The following is a 24717-nucleotide window of genomic DNA, read 5'->3' on the forward strand; positions in this document are numbered from 1 at the left end:
TTAAACTATGTCGAGGAAGATTGAACAAAACTGTGGTGCAAATTTATCGATCAATAAAGAATTAAAAAAAACTGACGAAGAGGTTCAATCTGCTAGCTGATATATAACAACCTCAAAGTAGCGGGACAGAAAGAAGTAACATAATTCCATGACTGTAAAAAGAACCGAAAACTCACAAAAAGGGTAAAAAGAAGAGAAATTTTATCAACTAATGCATCACCTTAACCAACAACACCAAAGGGTTGGAAAATCAAAATAGAATATAAATAAATTACATTAAGACTTCCAGTAATTCCTGAAAATTATGTACCTAAACTCGTCTGGTTATATATGTTTCATTTCTATTGCAACTAAAGAATTAAATGGAAATGTAGGTCTTTCAACGGCAGAATAGAACTATTCACTTCTTGGGCTGCATCTCGTAAATGATCCAATATATAGAAGCAAAAGTGGTTACCATCCTGCAGCACTTCTTTTTTGAAAAATGTATTCAGCCAATCAAACATCTGCAAGGAAGTAAGACAGTATTAAGCAACAGGAATAGTCATCCATCTTTTAGACAGTACACAAAACGGACTGCTCTCTAACACGCCATTATCTACAAACGACAATCTATATTTATACTAAATATAAAATGATTACAAGGTTTGGAGTACACATTTTTGTGCCTTGTTATACCCCCGAAAAACCACTTTGGTAAACCACTATTTATTTCCCACTATTCTATTCTTTATCTCTCTCTGTCTTGTTTTATTTCCACTCTTTAAAAATATAGAAGGTATGAAGGGCCTCTAATTCTCTAGTCTATAATAAATTAATAATCTTCTTCTATAATCTATAATAAGGAGAATACCCTCATTTGGTATGCATATTTTGTTAGACTACTGTACCCTTCAACTGCACCCAAAACATCTACCACACTTTTTGAGACTCCCACATCAAATTAAACATATTAAACTGATAAAAGAAATTAAATTTGATAATTTATGCAAAAAATAAAAAATGGGCAGATAGGCAAAACATTGCCTTTCGCTAGTGTCTATATAATGAAAATTCCTAGTTCCGGAGGGGTGTTTACTCAGAAAGAATGCAAATTTTAAAAGTGTGCAATAGGATACCCCCCACACTCCAACCTACAATTAGAGTATGGATCTATTTCTTTCTAGTAAAATATAAATTAATAAATTTTAAAAGATTTACAAGTAAACATAATTTTCAGAAAAATGTCTACGTAAACAGACCTTATATTTACTAAATATTAAAATATATCGGCTCCTCTTTACCCAAAAGAGGTTAAAAGGATGAAGCATTTCTTATTGTTGCATGGGCTAATCTTCACGTGTATGTCTCTTTTCCAGTTATTCCCTCTGCATGGGAACCCACAAATTAGATCTCTTTCTTTGCCCTCTACTACCTCACTGCCAGTGTCATGTCCAACCCCACCTCTGTCCACCCTTATTGCTCAATTTTGGTGAAAAATTTGCACAAAACATTCATTATTATAATTATTATTTATTGAACTAGAATTAAATGTGTGATTTTGATCATACACATTTGTTGTTTTGTTAACTAGAGTTCAGATTTTAGATAAAGCTGTGTTTTTCGGTTTTTATTCTAGCTGGATTTTGGATTTGCAACGGTGTGGGGTTTACTTGCTTCTCTCTGCCTTCACTGTTTGCCGCTGAGCTGGGTAGAGAACAACGCTGCCTAGATGGCTGGGTTTCAATTTGAAAGTTTGATCCTTGAGGAGCTGACATGGCAGTCGGCAGGGTCAGGTGGTGGTTCCATGGTGTTGGCCAGAATTGGAGGTGTTGGTTTAGAGCACGATCTGGAGGCTTGGTGCAAACAAAGAGGCACTTGTTTGGTTTTGACCTACCTATCTCAAACTCCAACGGCCTCAAAGGAGACAGTGAAAGGGGGAGGTGGAGAAGTTGCAGGCGAATTTCAGAGGGAGGTTTGGGTGAAGGATCTTTCAATAATTTCAAAAATAGTTCTGTTGTGACCGTTTTCAAGCAAGGGGAAGCTCCCGAAAGATTAAGGTTTCTTCTCCCCCTTCTTTCACTACTAAAAGTACTATCTATGGCTACAGGGAATTCTTACACCTGTGGTGGATCATGAGCCAAGAGGCTGTCACATTGCCCATTACAAAACAGGATGAAAAGGGAATGTAACAACAAAATATAAATTGGCAGTATCCTAATAGAATATAAATATTCTAGAATTTGACATGTGTCATATGGTGGTGACTCAGAAACTATAGAGTTTTATTGAATTGTCATTTGGTAATATGTACCATACTATTCATCAAGGGTCTTTCATCAATTTAAAATTCTATCACCAGATTTTCACAACTTTTTATTTCAGCCTTAAATCAGATTGGAGAATAGATGCTCTAATTCAAATTGGTATTGAAGAGAGCTCTGATTATTTTGGGAGGGAGAGTGGGTCTGACAAGGATCTTCCATCGAAGGCAATCCTCCTCAAACAACGGTCAGCTACTAAATGTAAAAGACTAGCCTCTTACACTATATCCAACTCCTTTTGTTTTTCAGAAGACAGGGAGCATACTGCTATTAATCAAACTCCACTGCTCTCCCTAGGTGTCCCCAGCTCTAGATCATGCGAGCTACTCACAAAGAGCATAGCATAAAACCTAAAAACTAATGCAACATGATACGCAAACAGAAATGAGAACATAAAACCTAATGCATAGATTAAGGTTTTGCCTTCCAAACATAATTTTCCAAAGGACAAAAGGTAAGAAGAGAAAGAAAATAAGAACTTCCTAAACAACATACATATAGAATTTAAATGCTCACCTAACACAAATTCAGTTTGACAGCCTCAACATATATTCAGGTTTCTAAAAATAATTAAGCACAAAATAGAAGAAAGATAGGGCACAACATACAAAATATAACATCAGAAAACAAATCTTTAAACAATACATGTCCAGTTAGCCAGCTAAGCATAGCAGGAGGAAATTCTTACTTGAACGAAATCGTGTTAATGATATCTCTTGGAGTTCCCGCTTCATGCACAGACGTTCACCAAGCAAGGCCATCACTGCAATTCCAGAACCATTCACAATCCACCACGTTATAGAGGAGGGCCAACCACCATACACAATGCATATAAAGAGATGGACAATGTAGAGTGTGGCCGAAAAATCCAAACACTTTCGTGATCTTTCAATCAAATAAAACATATATATCGACCTGCATAAAAAAAAACAGTGGGATAAGTACGATGGCTAAAACATTATTGCAGCAAATAATACATTGAAGCCGTAACCAAACAGCTAAGAATGCCTCCTTTGTTCAATCCTTCCACTAAAAATAATAAACAGAAACACAACATTGGACAGAATTTCTAAATATAAAACAGTTAACTCACTAGATTTAGAAAAAAAAACAAATTATCTTATTTTGTAAGATTCCAAACAGGGTCTAATTTACAAATCAATCTCGCCTTTTAACATTCTAAAAGCATTGAAAGAAAAAGAACTTAAAATTTCAAATTAAAGACACATCTATCTCAAAGGTCCCAACCTTAATTTTTGTTTCTTTCCTTACTCTAGAATACAGCACAACCAGTTCAATACAAGGAAAACAAACATTAGAACGGCTTTAAGAATGAACATTCATTTATAAGCTTAGAGGCATAACAGAAAATAATGAAAGAAAGAGGAATATATGCTAAATGCATGGCTACAAAATGCTAAAGGTTCATTCAGAAACTTCAAAGAAGCAATCAAATGAATAAATACATAATGAATACAATCTTGTAACCAGTAAGTTAAAAAATACGAAACACTACTAAGGTGAAAAAGAACAATTACCCTGCAACTGAGCTTAGCAAAAATGAAGCAATAACACACCAACCAGTAACGGTAGAGGTGGTAATCGCAACATAGTCAAAGAAATACACGAGACTCATCCGAGACACACGCGTGCCAACAAGTATCGACAAGAGCAACCCCAGGGTGATATAGTACAAACATTGAAGACACACAATTTGAGCAACAATAAGCCAAGGGTCCCATACCACCGCACCATAGAACATGATGCCGACCCGACAAACTCCTTCACGAAAACCTAGTCCTCCCAGACAACTTCCTCAAACAAATCGAAACCAATTGTCAAACTTCCTCCACTACAGCAGCAACCCAGTCATCCAAATCTCCGCAATTGAAGCCACACCAGTCGTCATTCGACAAAAGATACAGATTTTTGGGACCCCAGTTTCCTTAAAGCACTTCAAAACCCAAATCAATGTTATCCAAATGCAAACGATGGTTCTTGCACACTCAGATCTGGATTCTTGAAGTGGTAACTTTTTACGGGAAAATCGACTGAAAAATAAGATCAGCGTGAGAAAAACAAATCAATACGAGTACGTGATCCATGTATCTTACGAGAAATTGAAGAGAAAGGAGATTCCAACTTTCTAGTAACAGTGAGACGAATATAGAAATAGAGTAAAGGGAAATTACAGATTGGTAGCAGACGCCGAAAATTGAGAAGGGAAGAACGAATTGTTGTTGGAGAGAAAATTCGAATGTTCTCCAACGAGGATGGCGAGAGATGAAGATTTTGGGAGAAGAATTGCACGCAAATTCACTAAGCATGAAGTTGAAACACCCAAGTGTCGTTTTTGCTTTCTGATTTGTCGTTTTCGTGCTAAATTACCAATCATACGTATTTATTAAAATATAAAAATGAATTTATTATATAAATAATTCATTTTCATAGGAGATCATATTCAATCAAATTCGTTTTTCTCAAGCAAATAATAAAGATCGTGTTAAAAGTTCATTGTTAACGTTTATTATTACAAAATAAGAAAATATATCAATTTCAAACTTACATTTTGTATAAGTTTGGATTAAGAACTCACAAATAAATAAATAAAAATCTTATAAATAAAATATGAAAAGTTCAAGTGTTAAAAAGTTCATTGTTAACATTTATTATTACAAAATAAGGAAATATATTAACTTCAAATTTACATATAAGTTTGGATTAAAAACTCACAAATAAATAAAAAAAAGTCTTATAAATAAAATATGAAAAGTTCAGTTGTCAGTTATAAACATATATTATCTCTACTTAGGCTAGTCTGTAATTTAATTTTAATAGCTTTGTTATTTAGTGTGCTTTTTTATGAAACATACTTTATAGATTTAATATTGAGTACAGTAACTTTAATGTAATTGACCGCATAGCGCAGTGGATTAGCGCGTTTGACTTCGGATCAAAAGGTCGTGGGTTCGACTCCCACTGTGGTCGAATTTTTCTTTTTTCGATTTAAACAATACGAAAAAGAATAACATGTTAATTTTTTTTAGTATATTTAAACAAAATACGTAATATATATGCATAAATATATTTATGTATATATAGTATTTTAGAGATTCTGAATAAACCCAAAAATATGATAAGAAAAATCAAATACATTGTTATACATAAAAATAAAAAATTTAATCATTTTGATTATTGTAACATCCCAAAAATACAGCAATAAACTATATATTAGAATAATCACAATAATAATCCAGAATCAGTCTTACACTAGAATCGAGCATACGCTCATGGCCGAACGGCCTTACAAAAAGACTTACAATTTAAAATCGTACCTCACTACCCAAACTATACGACCGGTTTACAAAAATAACAATACCGATCGTTCATACTTAAACAAAAGGAAAAAATGAGCGGACGTCCACCTTACTACAACTATACTATTACCCGAACGTCCTATTCTCCGGTCTTGACTTCGATTTCTTCCAAATCTTCTAGCGCCTCTTCCAGCCGCTCGTCTCCTTCTGCTCACATCCACACGGATGATCATTGCAATGACAAGGACGAATGTACAAAACCAGACACGACAGGAAACACAGGGTAAGCTTATGTAATTTAATTCAAGTATAAACATGCATTTCAAACAATCCAACAAAACAAGGTATATTTCGTCAAACATATCATTCAAAACCTATTACTAGATTGACTGTCCGGACTGTATGAAATCTGTGTAGCTACAGGCGTTCGTGCACCGGGGTGATGTAGTAACTGGAATACTCTCATCAGCTGCCACCCGAGGTTAGTCCTATTCATCCAAAGTACCCCTAAGGACGGGACCTCCTGCCGTTTCCACACATGACCTACCCTCCTCTACGTGAGGACGAGTACCCACGAAACATCAGGATGAACAGCCAGCACTAGCATGCCCACAGTCATACTTTACCAATTCCAATATTCATACATGAGTCGTTCCTCCCCGGAACGCTCGATCAACTTCACATCATTTCATTCATATCACATTCTTTTCTTATTGCATTCATAATCATTCCCAATTCCAATTCATTATCACTTTTCTCAAACTCATCTTTATTGTCAATAAGTTAAATCTCATCTTTGTTCAAAGGTTTATAAAGACACCAAAATACCGAACGTTCTATCCTCACTCAGAACGAGGACGAACGCTGTGGACGGGACCAAGAAGACGCCCGTTCTAGATCAGAGTACAGACGACGGAGTTACTATCAGATTTGAGTAATATCAGATTCCAAGTGACGAACGTTATTTACCATGTGAATCAGTTTAATGAACTGACCCTCGTGAGTTCAAACCAATACTTCAAGGAATAATTTAAGTGTGGAGGCTCCAGGCCGAATACATAAAATGTAGACACCTCAAGACATTAACGAACCATATTTAGAATAATTCTCATACTGAAATCCACTGCCAGTCAATGACCGAACGTGGTAAAGGAAAGTTCTTCTGAAGTTGGACGTACGCTATTTCATTAAGACTAATTTACAAGAATGAGTACGAGCGCTCAGTATAAGACCGAGCACCACTTATAGCGAGCGCTAGGTGTAAGACCGAGCACTTCTCAGTACGAGCGCTTGGTATAAGACCGAGCACCATTTAACTTATAACAGTAGATTTGATAAATATACTAAGGGACTGTCAAGGTAGTGTTTACGAACGAGGAAATATACTATTACATATATATATAAAAGAATGGAGTTTATCAAAGAATACCAGATACAACTGTGCTTGGCCGAACGCTCAAGCATAGTATTATAACACGAGGACGCTCATCCTTAACTAGGGTTCTATCCAAATGAAAGAATCCCATTTTTTCTATGTTACAAGGGAAAACCGAACGGTCAAAGACCGTTCAGCAACGAACGTACATTATTATGGGGAAATTCTTATACAATCCATTTTCATTCCAGTTCATTTCTCATCATGCAATCTCATAGTTTCATGCGTTCATATCAACATCAACTCTCACATTTCATACAATCCATATAATGTAAATTCATGTATTTCATTCCCAACCATAAATCAACGAACGTTCATACAATTCAATCTCATCAAACATCATGCATTATACTCATGCAGTCAATTAGCGAACGTTCATACAAAACACAACATACGAATTAAATCAAATAAGCTTCCCTTACCTCTGAGTGTGAACGAACGTCTTACAGACCGCAACTTGGTTTTGTCAAACTAAGATTCCTTCTACCCTCAACGTTCAACTAATCTTCAAACCAAAATCAACAACAGACCAACAAGGAGTTCAGAAATAAACTAGGGACTCATGCAACCAGAACTTGGCTTGCACTTCCAAAAGAACGAACGACTAAGGAAAAGGAAACTTACCAGTTTCCAGAATTCGAAACCGTTCGGTTCAAGTTGAATCTTGGGACGCCGGAAGTGATCCTACGGTGCTGGAACGTTGATCGGAGCAGAGAAAAGGTGAGTTATCGTAGAGAGAAGGGAGAGTTTTCTAGAGAGAAGAAGGAGAAAATGAAAGATCAGATTTTTGGAAAGAGGGTGCATGCAGAGGAGAGTGGAGTAGATTTTCTAAAAATCCAAGTTTTACTTCACACGTTAAAACGAACGTCCCCTCTTCAGTCGACACCTGTTTTCCACTAACTGATTTTCGGATCTCTTCGCTTGACACCTGACGTCTGTTCAGGGGTTTTTAAGTGCGGTTTAATGAGCTGACAGGAGGGGTTTTGGGTGCGTTTTTCCGAGGTCTGACAATTATCTTATTATTTATGTTTTTTAAATAATTCTTAAATTTTTAAACTAAAATGATTATATTACCATTTTATCTTTTTAATATGTATTTTGAGGTCACTCTTAATAATTAATAATAATTATAATGATCTACACTGTTGCCACTAAAACAAAGAAGGAGAGTTTTTAATCTGTAAATGAAAAAAAAGAGTTTATTTTAGACAGGTGTCAAGTTCTCGTGCATAAGTAAAATGAGAATTATAGCCTTTATTATTATTTTGTTACAACTTTATAAATATTTTATAATGCAAAATGATAGTAAACTTAACTAACTTTATTATTTTCCTAAATATTTAAACTTTGAAAAATTTTAAAATTTATATACAAGGAAATTTTATTTTTTATTTAAGGATTAAATATGTTTTTTTTTTCTTTAATTTACAGTGAAAGTTGAAAATAGTTTTTTTTTATAATTTTAGTTCAATTTAAATTTTTAATTTAAAAAATATGTGAAATTATTATTGTTAATTAAATTTTATTAAATTTAGTTGATGTTTTAAACATGTTTTATAATAATATTGAAATTTTTTATTGTAACATCCCAGATTATATAAAATTATATAATATAGTAGTCCACATTTTAATATAATAAAACAGTTAAAAAAGACTTGCAGATAAAGTCTTAATGTTAGAGTCATCCCAAAATGGCTATAATTTAAAATTTCAAACACAAAAGAGTATTTCAAAAATACACAAAACGTCTATGAATCCTAACAAGGCTAAGTAGTGACGTCATCTTCATCCAAGGCTTGCTTCAGAGGCATTTCACCTACCTCTGCTCACATCCATTTGGATGATCATTGCATAAAGGACACACCACACACAAGCAGACACAAAACAAACAGAAAGGTGAGCTAGATATACAAAAATCATGTTATAACAATCACACACAACATACAAGTTTAATTCCAAGTTACTGGATCACATAACATAACTTGTTACACTTTAAAACTTGACTCGTCCCGACTCAAAATGATTGTCGAGCTATGGCGGGTCATGCACTCGTGGTGGCTTCTACTGCTTTGCAAAGTCATTGCCAATGGGTTTCACCCTACCACACTCACGAGGTTAGTTTGTACCATGCCTTGGAACATACTGGAAGCCTCCAAGACTAAGACCTCCTGATACTCCTCGCGACATAGATCGATCCTCTCTAAGTGAGAAGAAAGACTATAGGAGCTTCAGAATAACCCCCAAGACTGATCTTCCATGCACATCATTCTAAACATACCAAGGGCACCACCATGGATCCTTTCCTTGAGAATCATGGAATTACGTCCATTAACCACACTTTCACTTTAAACCATATACATCACTCTTATATTCATACACTTTCACTTTAACCATATACATCAATTACACTTTACATATCAAACAACATTGTATTAAAACCAAACCAAGATAAGGAACTAAGAAGCACATACAACTCAAATGATTCGCTCAACGCACTGATTCGCAAGGCGAGACAGGAGTTGCTCGCACAGCGACACCTCTCGCTATGCGAATTAACTCGCAGAATGCACCAGACTTCAAACCTCTCGCATAGCGCACTCAGGTCGTTGTGCGAGAGCCTAGACAGAGACCAACCCCCTAAAACCCCTCGCTATGCTCCCAATTTGCTTTTCGAATTAAACTGGCAGAGGCTCCAGGCAACCACTAGTCACACAACGACCAGATTCGTTATGCGAATCACCAGACAAAGAGCAGCACCCTCCAGTCATTCGCACAACGAACCAGCTCGCACAACGAATGACTCAAACAGAGAGCACCCCCTGCAGGGACTCGCTATGCGAGACCATTCGCATAGCGAGTCTGCAGAACGCAAATTCTGCAGAATTATGTAACTCACACACCCTTTACCATTTCTAGTCATTTTTCCCAACTTCTAACACCCCTAAGTCGTGTTTTATACTTAATTAAACTTATCTAGATGATCCCAACCCTCCTTACTACCAATCTAGAGTGATTAAGACTCAAATTTAACTCTAAAACACCAATTTCCACAACTTAGGGACCCCAATCCAATTCTACTACTGTGAATCTGTTTTTGACCATTTTAATGACTCAAACAAGTCACAAATAACCTCCCTATACTGACCCAACAGGCTACAAGAGCCATAGACTCCTAACTCTCAATTTCCCTATCTCACTTCCTCCAAAGTAACTTGAAACACTCCCAAAACTCCAAATTTTCTATCTAACCAAAGTTATAGCAGATTCCACACTTCAATTACTTCCCATTTGATCAATTATAACAATTCAAACTCAGCCAAATCAATTCACACAGTTTCATACATTTCAGTTTCATCACATACCAAACCATATACTTAAGACCTAAAATACCACTCCAAAACATCACACCAAGTTAAATTTCAGCATACATACATATCATACCACAAATTTAATGAAGTATTCTAACTCCCCTTACCTCAAAGTTGAATTGCCCAGCTCACAAAGACTCCTCAACAGTACCTTGAGTGCTGAGAAACCTAAACAACACCCTACAAACCACCACTGGGTGATCAAGAACAACTTTTAGAGCTAGAGTTTGACAACAAAGTAGAGAAAATGTTTCTAGTTACATGCAACTAGCAGAACCGCATGTTCTAGGTTCCAGAAACAGCAGAGGAAACAGGAAGAACTACTTATCGGTCAGAATGAAGAAATTGATCGGTCAAATACGGAGCCCTCTACGTTGCGGATACTTGGGCACCACCTGATCGGAAATTAAATGGCTCAGAGAGGAGGAATGGTAGAGAGAAGGTAGAGAGAATATGAGAAACAAAGTTCTAGAGAGATATAGAATGCTTAAGCTAATGGACCACAGTGTTTGAAAAATCTATTTAAAGTCTGGTTCCATTAACGTAATACACCTTTTTACTCTTTTAACTCTATTTTTCAGGTTTTCACATTTATTCTATTAGTCACATTTTTGTTTACATTGAAATTGATAAATATATTTGAATTATTGAATAAATTTAATAAAATTTGATTAAAGAAAATAAATTTAAACTATTTTAAAGATAAAAATTTAAATTAGTCTAAAATTTTGAAAGTTAAGAAAATCAAATCGTATTTAATATTTTATTTAATAAAATAAAAAAGTAAGTTAAATAAAAAGAAAACAAAATATGGATGATCCATGTTAATGTGAGTGTGGAGGCCAATATGGCTAAGTCTGCACAGTTCAATCTCTCACCTCTTCCATTTCAGAAGCACAGCAAAACACCCAATATCAGCTTTGGGTAATTTCTTCTTCTTTCTCTTCAATTTCGTTTTTTCTCCTTACTCTTTTGGGGTTTGTCTTTCACGTTGCTGTGTGTGCAGTGGAACCAATATCCTACATAATAAGAGACCCAATTGGCCAAAGCCTTTGTCACTGCGCTCAAAATCTGCACTTGCTCGAGCTCACTCTTTGGAAACAATGGCAGATGATTCCAGTCGCTCGGCCCTTCTCGTGATCGACATGCAGGTACTTACTTGTTTACTTTCCGATGTTGTTCCTCGTCAGAACCTGTTCGGAGAAATTAAGGTTTCTATCTGTGTCTGTAGAAAGATTTTATAGAAGGTGTGGGTCCCTTTCTTGTCAAAGGAGGGAAAGAAATTGTCCCTAATGTGATTAAAGCTGTGGATGTTGCTAGGCAGCGTGGAATTCTCATTATCTGGGTAATAACATTCTTTCTCTGTTTTCCTCCTGGATAATTAAAGGTGGGAATAATGTTTCAAATGTAAATCAATGTTTTTCTTTCAATGAATTGAAATAAATGTTAGTATGAAAGATTGTAAAAGTAGAGTTTAATGAACATGTAGCATTGTTATTCATAAATGAAGAATCATTTTCGGTATGACATTTAAGATATTGTGTTGTTGTCCTCTGTGATTGCATATATTATTTATTCATAGAAGCATTGTTCATTATTAGGGAAAAAATATGAAAATGTACACAAGTAAGTGTTTTTTATTTTTATGTTTCGTTTAGTAGACGAAGGAAGTTTTGAGGGAATGGAAGAGAAGAAAAAGGAAAAGAAAGAAGAAGAAAAGAGTGAAAAAATAAGATGCTTTTTACTCATTAGTTTTTATATTATCTTTTAATTATTTTATTAAGAAAACAAAAAAAAAAAACAATTGATTAGGGGTGTCTCATAATCAATTATATATACCAAATACACTCTAAACAAGTTATTGCACCATGTTTCTTCTTTTATATTAAGTGACTGACAAGTACAATAATATCAGTTTTTTCAAAGAATGAAGTTATATCAAGTAATTATGCAAGACTTTGTTCATAATCTCCTGTACAGTATAAAGACATTCATGTTACAATGGTCATATCATAGGAAGTCTACTTAAGAGGAGGAAGAACACAAAAGAAAAACTAGCACAAGTTCCTACAAGCCTATCATATTCTTATTCATTTTCCAAACCTTGAGTTACTAGTACTAGATTGAGATAGAAGTCTTTGTAGTACCTTTGTTGGAAGCGTCTTTTTATTTACCTTGTAGAGTTTTTCCTTGGCTTGACCTTCTTATCTTTTGCTCTTGGAGTTAGAAGCGGTAGGTGATAGAGAAATGATACTTTGATGCATAAAGTTTTTTACTTTACTTTTTTTTTCTTTCTTAAAAACACAAAGTTTATTCTTTTATGATCATTTTATCCTTATAATGTGTGTCAAATGAATATAAATATGTGACCGTACCATTACTTAAAGAAGAGTGGTAATATTTGTAAACTTTAGATTTAGGAGAAGTTAAGATAGGACAGCTAGGAGTAGTTTTATGTATCAGAAGTGATTTGGTGTACTTGTTTTGTAATCGTTATTATCACTAGTGGAATCCTTTAAGTTTATCTTGAAGGAGTACTGGACCTAATCCAAAGCTTAGGATTAACCAGAATAAAACACGTTTCCTTCTTATACCTATGGATGATCAAGCACCAGATGGACTATTGTTTCTATGAAAAGTGTTGGACTCTATTCAACCCATGTTCTAGAGCTAAAGTGTTACTTCAGTACAATCATTCTTATTCACTATCCAGAGATCTTGAACTGTTGGTATCAAGAAATAGCTATCTAACTGTTGAATTATATTTCTAAACACGTTTCCAGGTACTACGGGAACATGATCCCTTAGGAAGAGATGTTGAACTCTTTCGTCGCCATCTATATGGTGCAGGGAAAGTTGGTCCAGTCAGTAAAGGAAGTGAAGGTCTAGAATTAGTTGATGGACTGGTTATCAAAGAAGGGGATTATAAACTTGTGAAAACCCGTTTTAGTGCATTCTTTGATACACACCTTCATTCAGTCCTTCAAGGAGCAGGAATTAACAGTCTGGTGATCACTGGTGAGTAATAGTTTTTGTAATACACAATGTCAACTTACTAAGAGTTATATGTTTGTGTATTGACTCATGTAGGTGTTCAAACTCCCAACTGTATTAGGCAAACTGTCTATGATGCTGTAGCATTGGACTATCAACCAGTAACTGTTATTGTTGATGCTACAGCAGCGGCCACACCTGATATTCATCTCGGTAATGGTCTTCACCTTTGCAATGTCTTTGTTTTTTAATTTTTCTTTGTTCTCCCTGGAATTGTATCTGTTGGTTGCACACGCATTATTCACTCATGTTTCTACCACATCCAATAGTTTCACTTCGCCTAGGAATGAAGTGTAAGACAGTTTAAATACTTCATTCTCCTTTCATGCTCTGAAGCGTTTTTCTAAAGATAAAACTATGACGAAGTTTCACGCTTCAAAATGGACAATACCTCATATGATATGTAAAACTAAAACTGTGTGGCAATTAGTTAAGTTGGCGTGTGAGTCTGCTCACTTCACAAGTTGCACAACTATTAGAGATTACAAGTTATCTGACTGTTCAAAGTCCTAATGAAGTGAACAACACCTTTGAATACATCCTTATTGATTTTCTGGAGAGGATTCCTTATGAAACTGTATTTCTTTAGATGCAATTTATCAATTTCTGAGAGGACATGTTTGAGGAGTTAAGTGCATAGAATTGCAAAACTAACCTTCTCTTGTTTTTTCAAAATCTTATTAAAGTTAAATTGATGAGCAATGTTTGGGTGGTTTCAGCTAATTTGTTTGACATGAAAAATATTGGAGTTGCAACTCCAACATTAGAAGAATGGAGCAAGCCCAAAGCTTGATCTATATGAACCATGCTACTTCTGCAACCTGTGCCGTTCAATTCCAACACACGAGGTTTTGGTGTCTTTGGCAGTGTATAGTTAAGCGAACCTTTGTGTGCTGTTAATAAAATAATTTACATGACCATATTTATTTTAGTATTTACTTGTGTCCATTATTAACACGTTTTTCTTTTTCAATGCACTCCAATATTTAAATGACAATTGTTACAAAATCAACCAAAATGCAAGATCAATTATTTACAAAATAATATCGAACATTTCTTACCTTACATATTTTTCTTTTTCTTTTTCTTGTCAATTGTATTTTATGTTAAAAGATTAAATTGGATTAAAATTTCAAAAAATAACTCATTTTAATTTTTAATAAAAATTAAATGATTAAAAACATATTTAATTGTAAAAATAATTATAATTATAATATAAATATAACTATAATAATAATTATTATTATTATTAATCATGATCTAGTAATTCGATTTTAAATACAAGATAACTTATTAACATTATGTTATGTGCATTAAATTAAATATAAGACTTGTCCGGATAGAATTTTCTTAAGTGCTTATAAAAAAAAAGTATGAAATAATTTCCCATGCTAAAAAAGTTCAAACACAATAAATATAAAAACAAATAAATTTGTATGGAAATTTTTTTACAAATTGACTCATGAATAAACTAATTTTAACTTGTAGAAAAATCATTCAAACAAGAAATATTAAAATTTTGTACATTTTATCGTATGACTTTCTTAGTTATTCTTATAACTTAATACATTCATACCACAAACCTTGTATTTACTTCCATACATAGTCATAACGAACAAATTAAGCAATACTTATAAGCTAAAATACACCACATGAGGAAACTAAATTAATAACACAACAATCAAACTGTAAAACTTAATCAAGATAGTGTGTTCAAGTGTCACTAGTCAAATAAGTAAATCACCTGCACTAAAAAAACAAAAAATAATCATATCCTGTAAATTTTATAATGTAATGGGACCAATCGAATTATATTATCACTAGTTGTTCCTCCAATCATTGTAGTCTGAATCATTGTTTTATTATTGAGGGAGCTATAAAAGAACTAATAGATTATAAGGATACTATCAAAGGAATGAAAATAAAATAGTAGAAAAATAAAGGGACTTCTTCTTGCACCTCCATAGCTCAAGTAAAAAAGACCTCCCACATTCCATGCAGTGTCCCTTCTCCCACTTTTCATCATTTTACTTATACAATCTACAATATATATTTTTATTTTATATTATATAATTTGAAATGTATTTTTTATTTTTGTATTTTAAATTATACAATATCAAATCATACAATTATTTTAAATTTTATAATTCAAAATATAAAATATATATTTCAAATTTTGGAAGATTTTTTTATTTTACATTTTCAATTATATAATCCAAAATACAATAAAATTAGCAAATTAATGTGTATGGAAATGCAAAAAGAAATTATGGAGGTGCAGAAAGAAAGTCTCCATCATAAATCATGCATGGGTAATTGTCTTTGGCGAGGATAGACTTAAAGAATAAATGAGCAGAAAGGATAAGTGGTAAGGATTAAGAAATAAAATTTAAATCTAATACAATTCTATAAAATCAATTTATAAAGTGAAGTTTAATCCAATTATATAGTCTAAATTGATTTTATATTTACAAAAGGAAATCTACGCGATATCAAATTAATACCTGTGAGAAAATGGAAATCCATTGTGACATTGATAAAACGACAAGAAAAAGCCGAATAAAGGCAACGAAACATAACAACAGTTATGAAGTTAACTAAAAGAACTTACTTATTAAAGGGTAAACAACATTATAAATAACTATTCATCTTCTAAAAAACTAATACAAAAATAATCTATAAATCTAGAGAAAGTAACTTTGGCCAATTCCCACCACATTGTCGTATTTTCTATAAAACTCTTTTCGTGAAAAAAGTATGTATTCTGAAGTAACACCATAATATTAATTAAAACTTACGATACCAACTAGCCGAGAGGGTTATACTTACTCCAAACGTTAGAGGAGTCATTCACAGTCAACCTTCGAAAGGTCGTTTTTCCCAGGCCCAATGCTTACTCAATTGCTTGCACAAAGGTATATAGATTAGTCTGAGCATGAACTTGAGTGCAAACCAACAACAAAAATTATGCAGAGCCTGCGTTCTCAGAGTTATCATTATCAATCTCCATTGGTTCAGGAGAAGCTGATGCAGCCTGGCTACTTCTATCCCCAGTATTTTCGTTACTGCTGGCATTAGCAGTCCCTCGAGGGTGTTGCTTCTCATCACCGTGAGGAGATGGGGCTCCTGATCCAGTGGAAGAAGTTGGTTTGGTTGGCCTTGGTTTTGTCATAATTGGCTTGCAGAATCTATTATAAGAATAAATAATTTTTCAATAGAAAGTAAAATGAACAATTAACATAGAGAAAAGAAATATTGATAACTCTAAAAGTTTAAAACTGACAACTAATCCTTTCCCAACTGGACTAAGTACATAAAGCAATGGCACGATAATGGACTAGTAACAATGTCTAAGATAAAGTTTTTTAAATCACTATAAAAATAATTAATAATTTAATATGACTGGATGCAATACCTGTTGGCAGAAAATGGTTATAAGAACAAATTTAAAAAATTAAAGTTTAAGTGAATCAAAACCATAAAAAAAGGGTGCAAAGATTACTAAAATCAAATTAAGTGACAGAGAATAAAAAAATACTAAAGCCAAATGATTTCCAAATAACCCAAATACTACATAAGATTCTAAACAGATACCTATCAACAATCTCAGCTTTCTTTCTAATTTCAGCTGACAAGAGTACAGGGTTGATATATTTTGGAAGTGAGCTTTGTAGTTGTTGCTTCTCCATAAACCATTTCTCAGCTTCAACACATTCATTTACGACCTACACAACATTAAAAAGAAATCAATTTCAAATTTATTCACAACCATTTAAAGAAGCGAGAGAAAGAAAGTTTGAGAAGTCATTACCTTCTGTTTCTCGTTAATGTCAATGTGATCAAATTTGGGGTCCTTCGACTTTGCAGCTTCTCTATAACTATTTATACAATACATGAATTGCTCAATTATATTACCCCTCTCCATGTATTCTCTGTAACGTCCTTCAATTGGATCACCTTGCTGCAATCACATAAATAACCACCCATTAAGATTCCTTATGTTAAAAACTAATATTATGTTTGTCCATAAATAACGTAGGGTAACAATAACAGGGGCTGCAATCCCTTTTCTTTTTACAACTTTTTAGTTAAACGGAGGGATGGGAGGAAGGGAAGGAATCACCCAGCTTTATACCTTTTTTAGTTGTTCAAGCTTAGCAATATATACACCTTTAGCTTCATCTTCACCCTCATCATAAAGCCAATCTTCCACTTCCTGGAGTTGGGCAGTAAAATCTTCTCTCTCTGAAGCAATGACAAACTCTTGGTATTTGTCATTAAGCTGAAATGATGATGGACAAAAACAATTTGATGATAGGCAATTTTAGTTTATATCATACCATGAATAAGAGAGGAAAGAATTAACACACACCTTGTTTCTCATGTCATAAACATAAGCCTCAACGGCATTTTTCTTGTCCTTCGTTTCCTCCATCACACGATCTTGCAAAGCCATTTCAAACTCCTTCTCTATTGCCTTTTGGACATCCAAAGAGACCATTGCTCCATAAACTAACTCTGATACAACAATGCTTGTTTTTTTAACCTTTTTCTTTGGAGCCTGAACCCATAACATTGAAAAGTTCAGTCAGCCAAAAGTAGAAAATATCACCAACCATGTTGAACAACTCTAGTTGAGATACACAAACCTACAAGCATAGAACACAATACGTATGCCTTATTGTACATGACTGTAGAAAGACACGAGGTCTTTACATTAAGGAAACAAATTATTTTTATTTGTTGATTTTACAAATAATTACATAAATTGCAATGTCCTCACTTTGTTTTCTGTTTTCAAATTTTTGTATGGTAAAGAAATGTTTTCCCTATCTCTTTACAAATCTTTATAAACTAAATAACAAAACAAAAAAGTACTTATTTTAATTAAAAATAAAAACAAAAAAATGGAAAATGATTTCTCAAGTCAACCATCCCTAAGATTTACATTTAATCTGAAGTGAAAAATCAAGCAAGTTAAATAAACTATAGGATGATTCAAACACTTGAAATCCCACATTAAACTCAACAAGTGTTATATTGTGAAATTCTTCTAAAAACTTTTCTTCTAAATGGTTTAAACAACTTAAACTATAGCACTATCATATTACTTACCATAACACCATAAAATAAAATAAAATAAAAACATAAAAGGATAAAAGAATCAAAATAAAATAATACAAATATTGCTATAAAATCGATATTGACATATAGAAATGAAAAGAAAATGGCGAGCAACTGCTTAAATATTTTTTTCAACATTACTCGCCTTGGTATCAGTATTTGTTTGCAGAGGCTTATCTTCATTCTGAGGAACACCATTTTCACCCCCCGAAGCATCAGTGCTAACCTTTGCATCTTGCACATTTTCACTAGTGTCATTGGAGGTTGGAGGTGTAGCAGCCTCAATTGGGGCTTCGTTGATGTTTGGCTTAGTATTTTCCCCTGCTGATTCTTTGGTAATCGGAACCTCAACTTCGTTTTCTTCCAGGAGCTAAAAAAAACAACTAAAAGTTGTTAAATCACAAGAACAAATGCTCTCTGTTAACTATCATAAGCTCACAACGGAGGTTATTGTAGTTGAGGGGAGAAGGACCTATAAAGCCAAAAAAACTTACCATGGCGGACTCCATAGATACAATTCCATGAATATTCAAACGAACTTTCACTTTCACTTTTGTCCTTTCACTATTTGCAGTTTGGAACGGACCAATCTGCTTACACTCAAAGAGTAACAACACTGCCAAAAGAAATGTAGCATAGAAAGAAGAAAGTTGGACATTGGCTTACAGTATATGTGCTAATCTTGGTAGGTGTTTGCAGCTCACTTACATCGCCGTAATGTACATCAATAGAAAATGTTCCTGACCTGTAGAATGTTAGAGCTTTGATACTTGGTATGGGATTACCCTTGGGAAAAACAAGGGAACTCTGCTGATTTTGTGGTGCATTGTCCTGTGCATCCGGACCAGTACCTTTCCATGCAAGGGAAATCGAGAAAGGAAGGCTTTCATTGACCTTCACGTTATGAAAAGGAAAAAAAATAGTAACATCATACCACATGCAAAGCTTAATATATCAGCAGTTCACAGGACCGACAATTTTGAAAATCAATGTAAAAATAAGAATAGAAACCGATGAGTGAATTTCTAAGGGCCTAAACATAGGTAGACATCATAGATATGTAATTAAAATAATGTCATAAATCATAATTCCCAAAGATCTGTACAATTTTGCAACAAGTAAAAGACAACAACACAAACAAGCTTAAAAAACCAACAATGGCCCAAAGGGTCCTTCTGAATTGAAAAGAAACATAAAATAATCCAACATAAAAAAAACTTTACCTGAAATTCTCGTACTTTAAACGTGGGACTAAGAATTGCACATTTCAAAGCACAACCCTTGGCAACACACTCACTAGCATTCATTGTTCGCCTAGGCTCTTTCTTGAAAAACTCTGTCAATATTTTGGTTATGGCGGGTACACGAGAACCTGAACCAACCACCTCAACCATATGCACATTTTCAATGGTAAGATTTGCTTCAGCAAGTGCCTTATCCAAAGGTCCCCTGACACGTTCCAAAATTGGAAGACTTAATTGCTCAAAATCATCTCGCTTCATGAAGCCACGAACATCCTTCTCATCCATCAAACACTCAATGTTGAGAGGTGCCTCACTATTTGCACTAAGCATCTTCTTCATCTTCTCACAGGCAGCCCTCAACCTTAAGCAAGCCCTAGCATTCTGGAAAACATCAATCTTATACTCCTCCTTGAACTTAGTAGCAAAGTGATGGAACAAAACCTCGTCAAAATCCTTACCACCTAAAGACCTATCATACGAATGAGCCAACACTTTCAACTGCCCCTTCTTGAATCCAGCAATACAGACTTGCATGCTAGCATGCCCAACATCAACAAAAGCAACATTCAGTTGATCGTTTTCTGGAAGGTCCGTTTTATAAATCCCATACGCCAAGGCAGTGGCAGTCATTTCATGAATCAATTGAAGCGGGTGTAGACCAACAATCGTGGCCGCATCCAACACCGCCCGTCTCTGCAAATCAGTAAAATAAACCGGAATTCCAATGCAACAATCAACAACAGCCGTAATGAGATTGTTCTCTGCAATTTCCTTAAGATTCGACAACATCATACCAAACACTTGTGTAGGTGTAAATTTCTTAGCCTCACCCAAGTATTGCACGTGAATCAACGGGTACCCATCATTCCCCTCGGTAACAAGAAATGGCAGTGACTTAAGATCCCGTTGCAATTCAGGATCAGAGAATTTTCTGCCAATGAGTCTCTTAAACTCTGATATTGAATTCTTAGGGTTCATCAGACTGCAGGCAGCACCAGCAGTGCCAATGAAACGTTGCTTCTCACCAAAACACACAATAGCAGGCGTTTCACGTTTGGACTCATCATTAAGCACAACGTCAATCCCTCTTTGCCTCGCAACTGCAACAACGCAGCTCTCATTACCGAAATCAAAACCCACCACACTCATCTTCCTCAACAAAAACTCAGCTCAAAACAGAATAAAATCAAATCTGAAAAAAAAAAAAAAAACTCTCGTCGTTACACTATTCATTTACACATTAAACATAAACACTAGAAACTAATCAACTTGCACGAACAATAACTTAATAACTTGGATAATAGATTAAGCAAATTCAACATTTAAAAAACGATAATTAACAAAGGAAACAGCGTTCCATCATGCATGAATAAAAGATAAGCAGCGGAAATTAAACGAAACAAGTTGGATCAAAATTGAAAGAGAGAACAAAGAATTTTTTTATGAATGAGAACGTAGCAAAATCGTACGAGTCTAAGGAGTTTGTAATTTGTACCCAAAACACAGAAAGGGAGAAGAGAAGAGATTTTGTCGAATTTTGGAGTTTTGATTTTAAATTTCAGTGACGACCTTTTCCATTTCCAATTGTTGTTAAACTTCTAAAACAGGCTTGTTACCCGCGCAACGCACGGAAACATTGTAATTAACATTGTAATTAGCATTGTAATTAATTAATCTACGTATATCTATGTTCTTATTAAAATTAAAATTTGTTATGCACTTGCCTAATGTTAAAGTGTACTAATACTGTAGCTGGATAATATAGTTATTATATAAACATATTCATTGTAAACTCAATTAATTTTAAAATATATATTAAAGAATTTGCCAGATGAAAATTAATTTATCTAAATTTGGAAAATTGAAATTCGTTAACCCTATGATAATTCTGTTATGTTGTGTATATAATATATAAACCACTTCTCATAAAAACTATTAAATATAAAAGATTGTTTGTAAAATCCCAAAAATACACTGTAAAACCATATTATAGAATACCCACACTTAATAATATTACAATGCAGTTAAGAGGAGAAAAGATACAGTTATGGCCGAACGACCTCACTACAATACTACAAAGTTTTTGAATTTACAAAACGAACTACTATGCCGAACGGTTCCAAAACTAAACTTTTAACTGAACGGTTATAAAAAAAAACAAAATAACTCTCACTTTCGAACGGTCTCAAGGTTCAGCCTTAACCTCCACTTCTTCTAAAGCTTCTTCCAGCAACTCTTCTCCTTCTGCTTACATCCACAGGATGATCATTGCAACAGGAAGATGACAACCGGGCAATACAGACAACACAGTAAAATAGGGTAAGCTTATGTAATTTAATTAATTCAGTAAACATATATTTCACATAAATATGATATGATTCAATAGGTCAACTATACAACAACCAATTATACATTTTCAATCATAACCATACATCAATACAAGCAAAAACCGACCACTTGACTCAGACTGTCCGGACAGTATGAATTCTGCGTAGCTACGACGTTTTTGCACCCGGGTGATGTAGTAGCTGGGATGCATTCAACAGCTGTCACCCGAGGTTAGTCCGGTATAATTCGTCCATCTTAACTTATGGATTAGGACCTCCTGTCATTCTCACACATGATTTACTCCTCTCTACTTGAGAATGAGTAATAACCGAATATCAGGATAAACACCACCTTAGCATGACCACATTCATACTTTACCATTCAATAACCAAATTCTGAGATATTCCTCCCTGGAATACTCTTTCATAACCATACTCTTTCATTCATTTCACAATTTAAATACCATCATACTTCATCATCAATACATTCAAACTGACCCAAGAAAATAATATCCCATCTTAAAAACAAGACCGAACGAGAAAATACCTTTTAGACTAATCTAACCGAACACTTAGTGTAAGGTCGAGCGGTCTTTCACTTATCCACAGAACAGGACCGAACGGTCCATACTAGGTAAGTTTTGAGGAAATGACCGAACATTAAAACATAACCGAACACTATTGAGCTTGGCCGAACACTACAAGCTTTGGCCGAACACTATTGAGCTTGGCCGAACACTACAAGCTTTGATCGAACACTATTAGTTCAAATATTACACAATGGAGTATAATAACAATATCGAGCACTTGGTTTAAGACCAATCACTAATGAAACCGAATGCTAGTTTCAAGACCGAGCACCACTAAACTTATATAAAAAAGAAATAATATATATGTATATATATATATATATATATATATATATATATATATATATATATATATATATATATAAAATTACACAACACTTATTTTCAATGAAGGATAAAGATAACATCTACGACTTTAAGTATGATAGAATACATTAACTAAATTATTTATGAATCATAAAAAGGAAACTACACTTAGACCGAACGCTTACTTACGAATATACTAAGAGAAAAACCGATCGGTCATTAACTGAAATTCTCCACAGAAGAAGAATCCACTCCAGACCGAATACTCAAAGAAAAACCGATCGGTCAATAATGACTTTCAGTGACAACCATAAGATTATACAGAATACTACAGACTTAAGAGCAAACCCTATATCGACCAGTTCACATCATTTGTAACTCTTACACTTATATATACAAAACACGCATTAAAAACAATACTTCATATTCATTCATGGATCAAACAAACATACAACCATTCAGAATAAGAAATCATAATCAAATTATATAAGCTTCCCTTACCTTTAGATATAGCCGAACGCTCACAATTGAAGAATGTGGATCATCACTACCAGTCTTATACCCTTTAGATTTTTACAAAACTAGACCAAACACAATACCATAATTGCTATCAGAATTTTATGGAAGAATAAGATAAACTCATGCAACTAGAACTTGGTTTGCATGTGCCAAAAAACAACAGTGCCGAGAAAGGAATGAACTTACCAGCTCAACCAGCAACTTGATCGGTGCAAAAGAAAGCTCTTGTCACCAGAAGATCTCAGACGTGGTCTGATTGTAGATCAGAAGGAGAAAAAAATGAGAATTTTTAGAGAGAAGTATGAGATTTGTAGAGAGAAGGAGGAGAAAATGAAAACTCATAATGTTTGGAAGACAATGGTGCATGCAAAGAAAGTGGCACGAAATTTGAAAGTTTGAGTTTTACACCACCGTCAAAACCGATTGGCCATTCCGCTGCCCACACCTGTCTTTCACTTTCTGATTTTCACTAACACCTGGCTTCCACTCACTTAGAGTTTTTAAGGGTTCTAACATTGTTAAATACAAAGTTTTTTTTTTTCTTCTTTTAGTTGGATTTGACGAATAATTTTACGTACATTTTACCGATAAATTTATTCGCATATTTAAAAAAATGAAACATTTATCCGATGAATTTACTCGTAGATTTTCAAAATAACAATGAATTTTATCCTAATTTCTATAAAAATTCATTTAGCAACAATTTGTTTTTTTAAAAAAATCAATTAGTAACGGACTCAATAATGAATTTTACCAAAAATAATTGAAGTTTAAAATGAAAATTTTAACATATATTTTACCATAGATTCATTATTAACAAAAATATATGTCAATATTATAAATTATCAACAAAATTGATGAATTGACAAATACACTATTGATAAAAATATGGTTTAATTGCTTATTTGGTTCCTGTATTTAGAGATTTTTTTTGTTTAATATCCACTTTTAAAAATGCCTCTATTTAATTACAATGTAGTATAAATTGTATCAATCATATCCCTTCTCTTAAATAGAGAGAAACAGAGTTAAATCCATGTGACTATCAAATCTGTAATTTTTTGTTCTCTCTGTTCTCCTTTCTCTACAACGCCCAACTTTTCCTCTCTCTTCTGTTTCTAACACGAGTT

The 24717-nt window shown here is 33.9% G+C and overlaps 3 protein-coding genes and 1 non-coding gene across 4 annotated transcripts; 2 read left to right on the forward strand and 2 right to left on the reverse strand.

Annotated features, from left to right (window-relative positions):
- Nucleotides 1–244: 244 nt before the first annotated feature.
- On the reverse strand, nucleotides 245–4664 carry LOC108320565 (uncharacterized). The gene is made up of 4 exons (XM_017552014.2): nucleotides 4496–4664; nucleotides 3842–4354; nucleotides 2992–3218; nucleotides 245–506 (listed from the first exon to the last, which is right to left on the reverse strand). The coding sequence occupies exons 2-4, from the start codon at nucleotides 4063–4065 to the stop codon at nucleotides 499–501; spliced, it is 459 nt and encodes a 152-aa protein (XP_017407503.1). The 5' UTR covers nucleotides 4066–4354; nucleotides 4496–4664; the 3' UTR covers nucleotides 245–498.
- Nucleotides 4665–5217: 553 nt separating this feature from the next.
- Nucleotides 5218–5291, forward strand: TRNAR-UCG (transfer RNA arginine (anticodon UCG)). The gene has a single exon. It is a non-coding gene; the product is annotated as a tRNA-Arg (tRNA).
- A 5966-nt stretch (nucleotides 5292–11257) lies between these two features.
- LOC108320499 (probable inactive nicotinamidase At3g16190) lies at nucleotides 11258–14411 on the forward strand. Its single transcript, XM_017551931.2, has 6 exons — nucleotides 11258–11347; nucleotides 11430–11574; nucleotides 11655–11768; nucleotides 13207–13441; nucleotides 13514–13630; nucleotides 14197–14411. The coding sequence occupies exons 1-6, from the start codon at nucleotides 11271–11273 to the stop codon at nucleotides 14268–14270; spliced, it is 762 nt and encodes a 253-aa protein (XP_017407420.1). The 5' UTR covers nucleotides 11258–11270; the 3' UTR covers nucleotides 14271–14411.
- A 1691-nt stretch (nucleotides 14412–16102) lies between these two features.
- LOC108320430 (heat shock 70 kDa protein 15) lies at nucleotides 16103–21437 on the reverse strand. Its single transcript, XM_017551849.2, has 10 exons — nucleotides 21341–21437; nucleotides 19825–21037; nucleotides 19268–19495; nucleotides 19096–19191; nucleotides 18747–18971; nucleotides 17850–18038; nucleotides 17613–17759; nucleotides 17289–17438; nucleotides 17072–17202; nucleotides 16103–16665 (listed from the first exon to the last, which is right to left on the reverse strand). Exons 2-10 carry the CDS (start codon nucleotides 20992–20994, stop codon nucleotides 16443–16445), a joined length of 2559 nt encoding a protein of 852 aa, XP_017407338.1. The 5' UTR covers nucleotides 20995–21037; nucleotides 21341–21437; the 3' UTR covers nucleotides 16103–16442.
- Between the last annotated feature and the right edge of the window lie 3280 nt (nucleotides 21438–24717).

This window comes from Vigna angularis, chromosome 9 (genome assembly GCF_016808095.1).
Source record: "Vigna angularis cultivar LongXiaoDou No.4 chromosome 9, ASM1680809v1, whole genome shotgun sequence".
NCBI classification, from domain to species: domain Eukaryota; kingdom Viridiplantae; phylum Streptophyta; class Magnoliopsida; order Fabales; family Fabaceae; genus Vigna; species Vigna angularis.

Coding starts and splice junctions, on each gene's coding strand:
- LOC108320565 (XM_017552014.2), bottom strand. CDS start 4,065: ATGTTCTATGGTGCGGTGGTATGGGACCCTTGGCTTATTGTTGCTCAA. Junction 3,219..3,841: donor TTGCTAAGCTCAGTTGCAGG/GTAATTGTTCTT, acceptor TTTTTTATGCAG/GTCGATATATATGTTTTATT.
- LOC108320499 (XM_017551931.2), top strand. CDS start 11,271: ATGGCTAAGTCTGCACAGTTCAATCTCTCACCTCTTCCATTTCAGAAG. Junction 11,575..11,654: donor TTCTCGTGATCGACATGCAG/GTACTTACTTGT, acceptor CTGTGTCTGTAG/AAAGATTTTATAGAAGGTGT. Junction 11,769..13,206: donor GTGGAATTCTCATTATCTGG/GTAATAACATTC, acceptor ACACGTTTCCAG/GTACTACGGGAACATGATCC.
- LOC108320430 (XM_017551849.2), bottom strand. CDS start 20,994: ATGAGTGTGGTGGGTTTTGATTTCGGTAATGAGAGCTGCGTTGTTGCA. Junction 18,039..18,746: donor AAACAAATACTGATACCAAG/GCGAGTAATGTT, acceptor TTATGGGTTCAG/GCTCCAAAGAAAAAGGTTAA. Junction 17,203..17,288: donor ACATTAACGAGAAACAGAAG/GTAATGACTTCT, acceptor AATGTTGTGTAG/GTCGTAAATGAATGTGTTGA.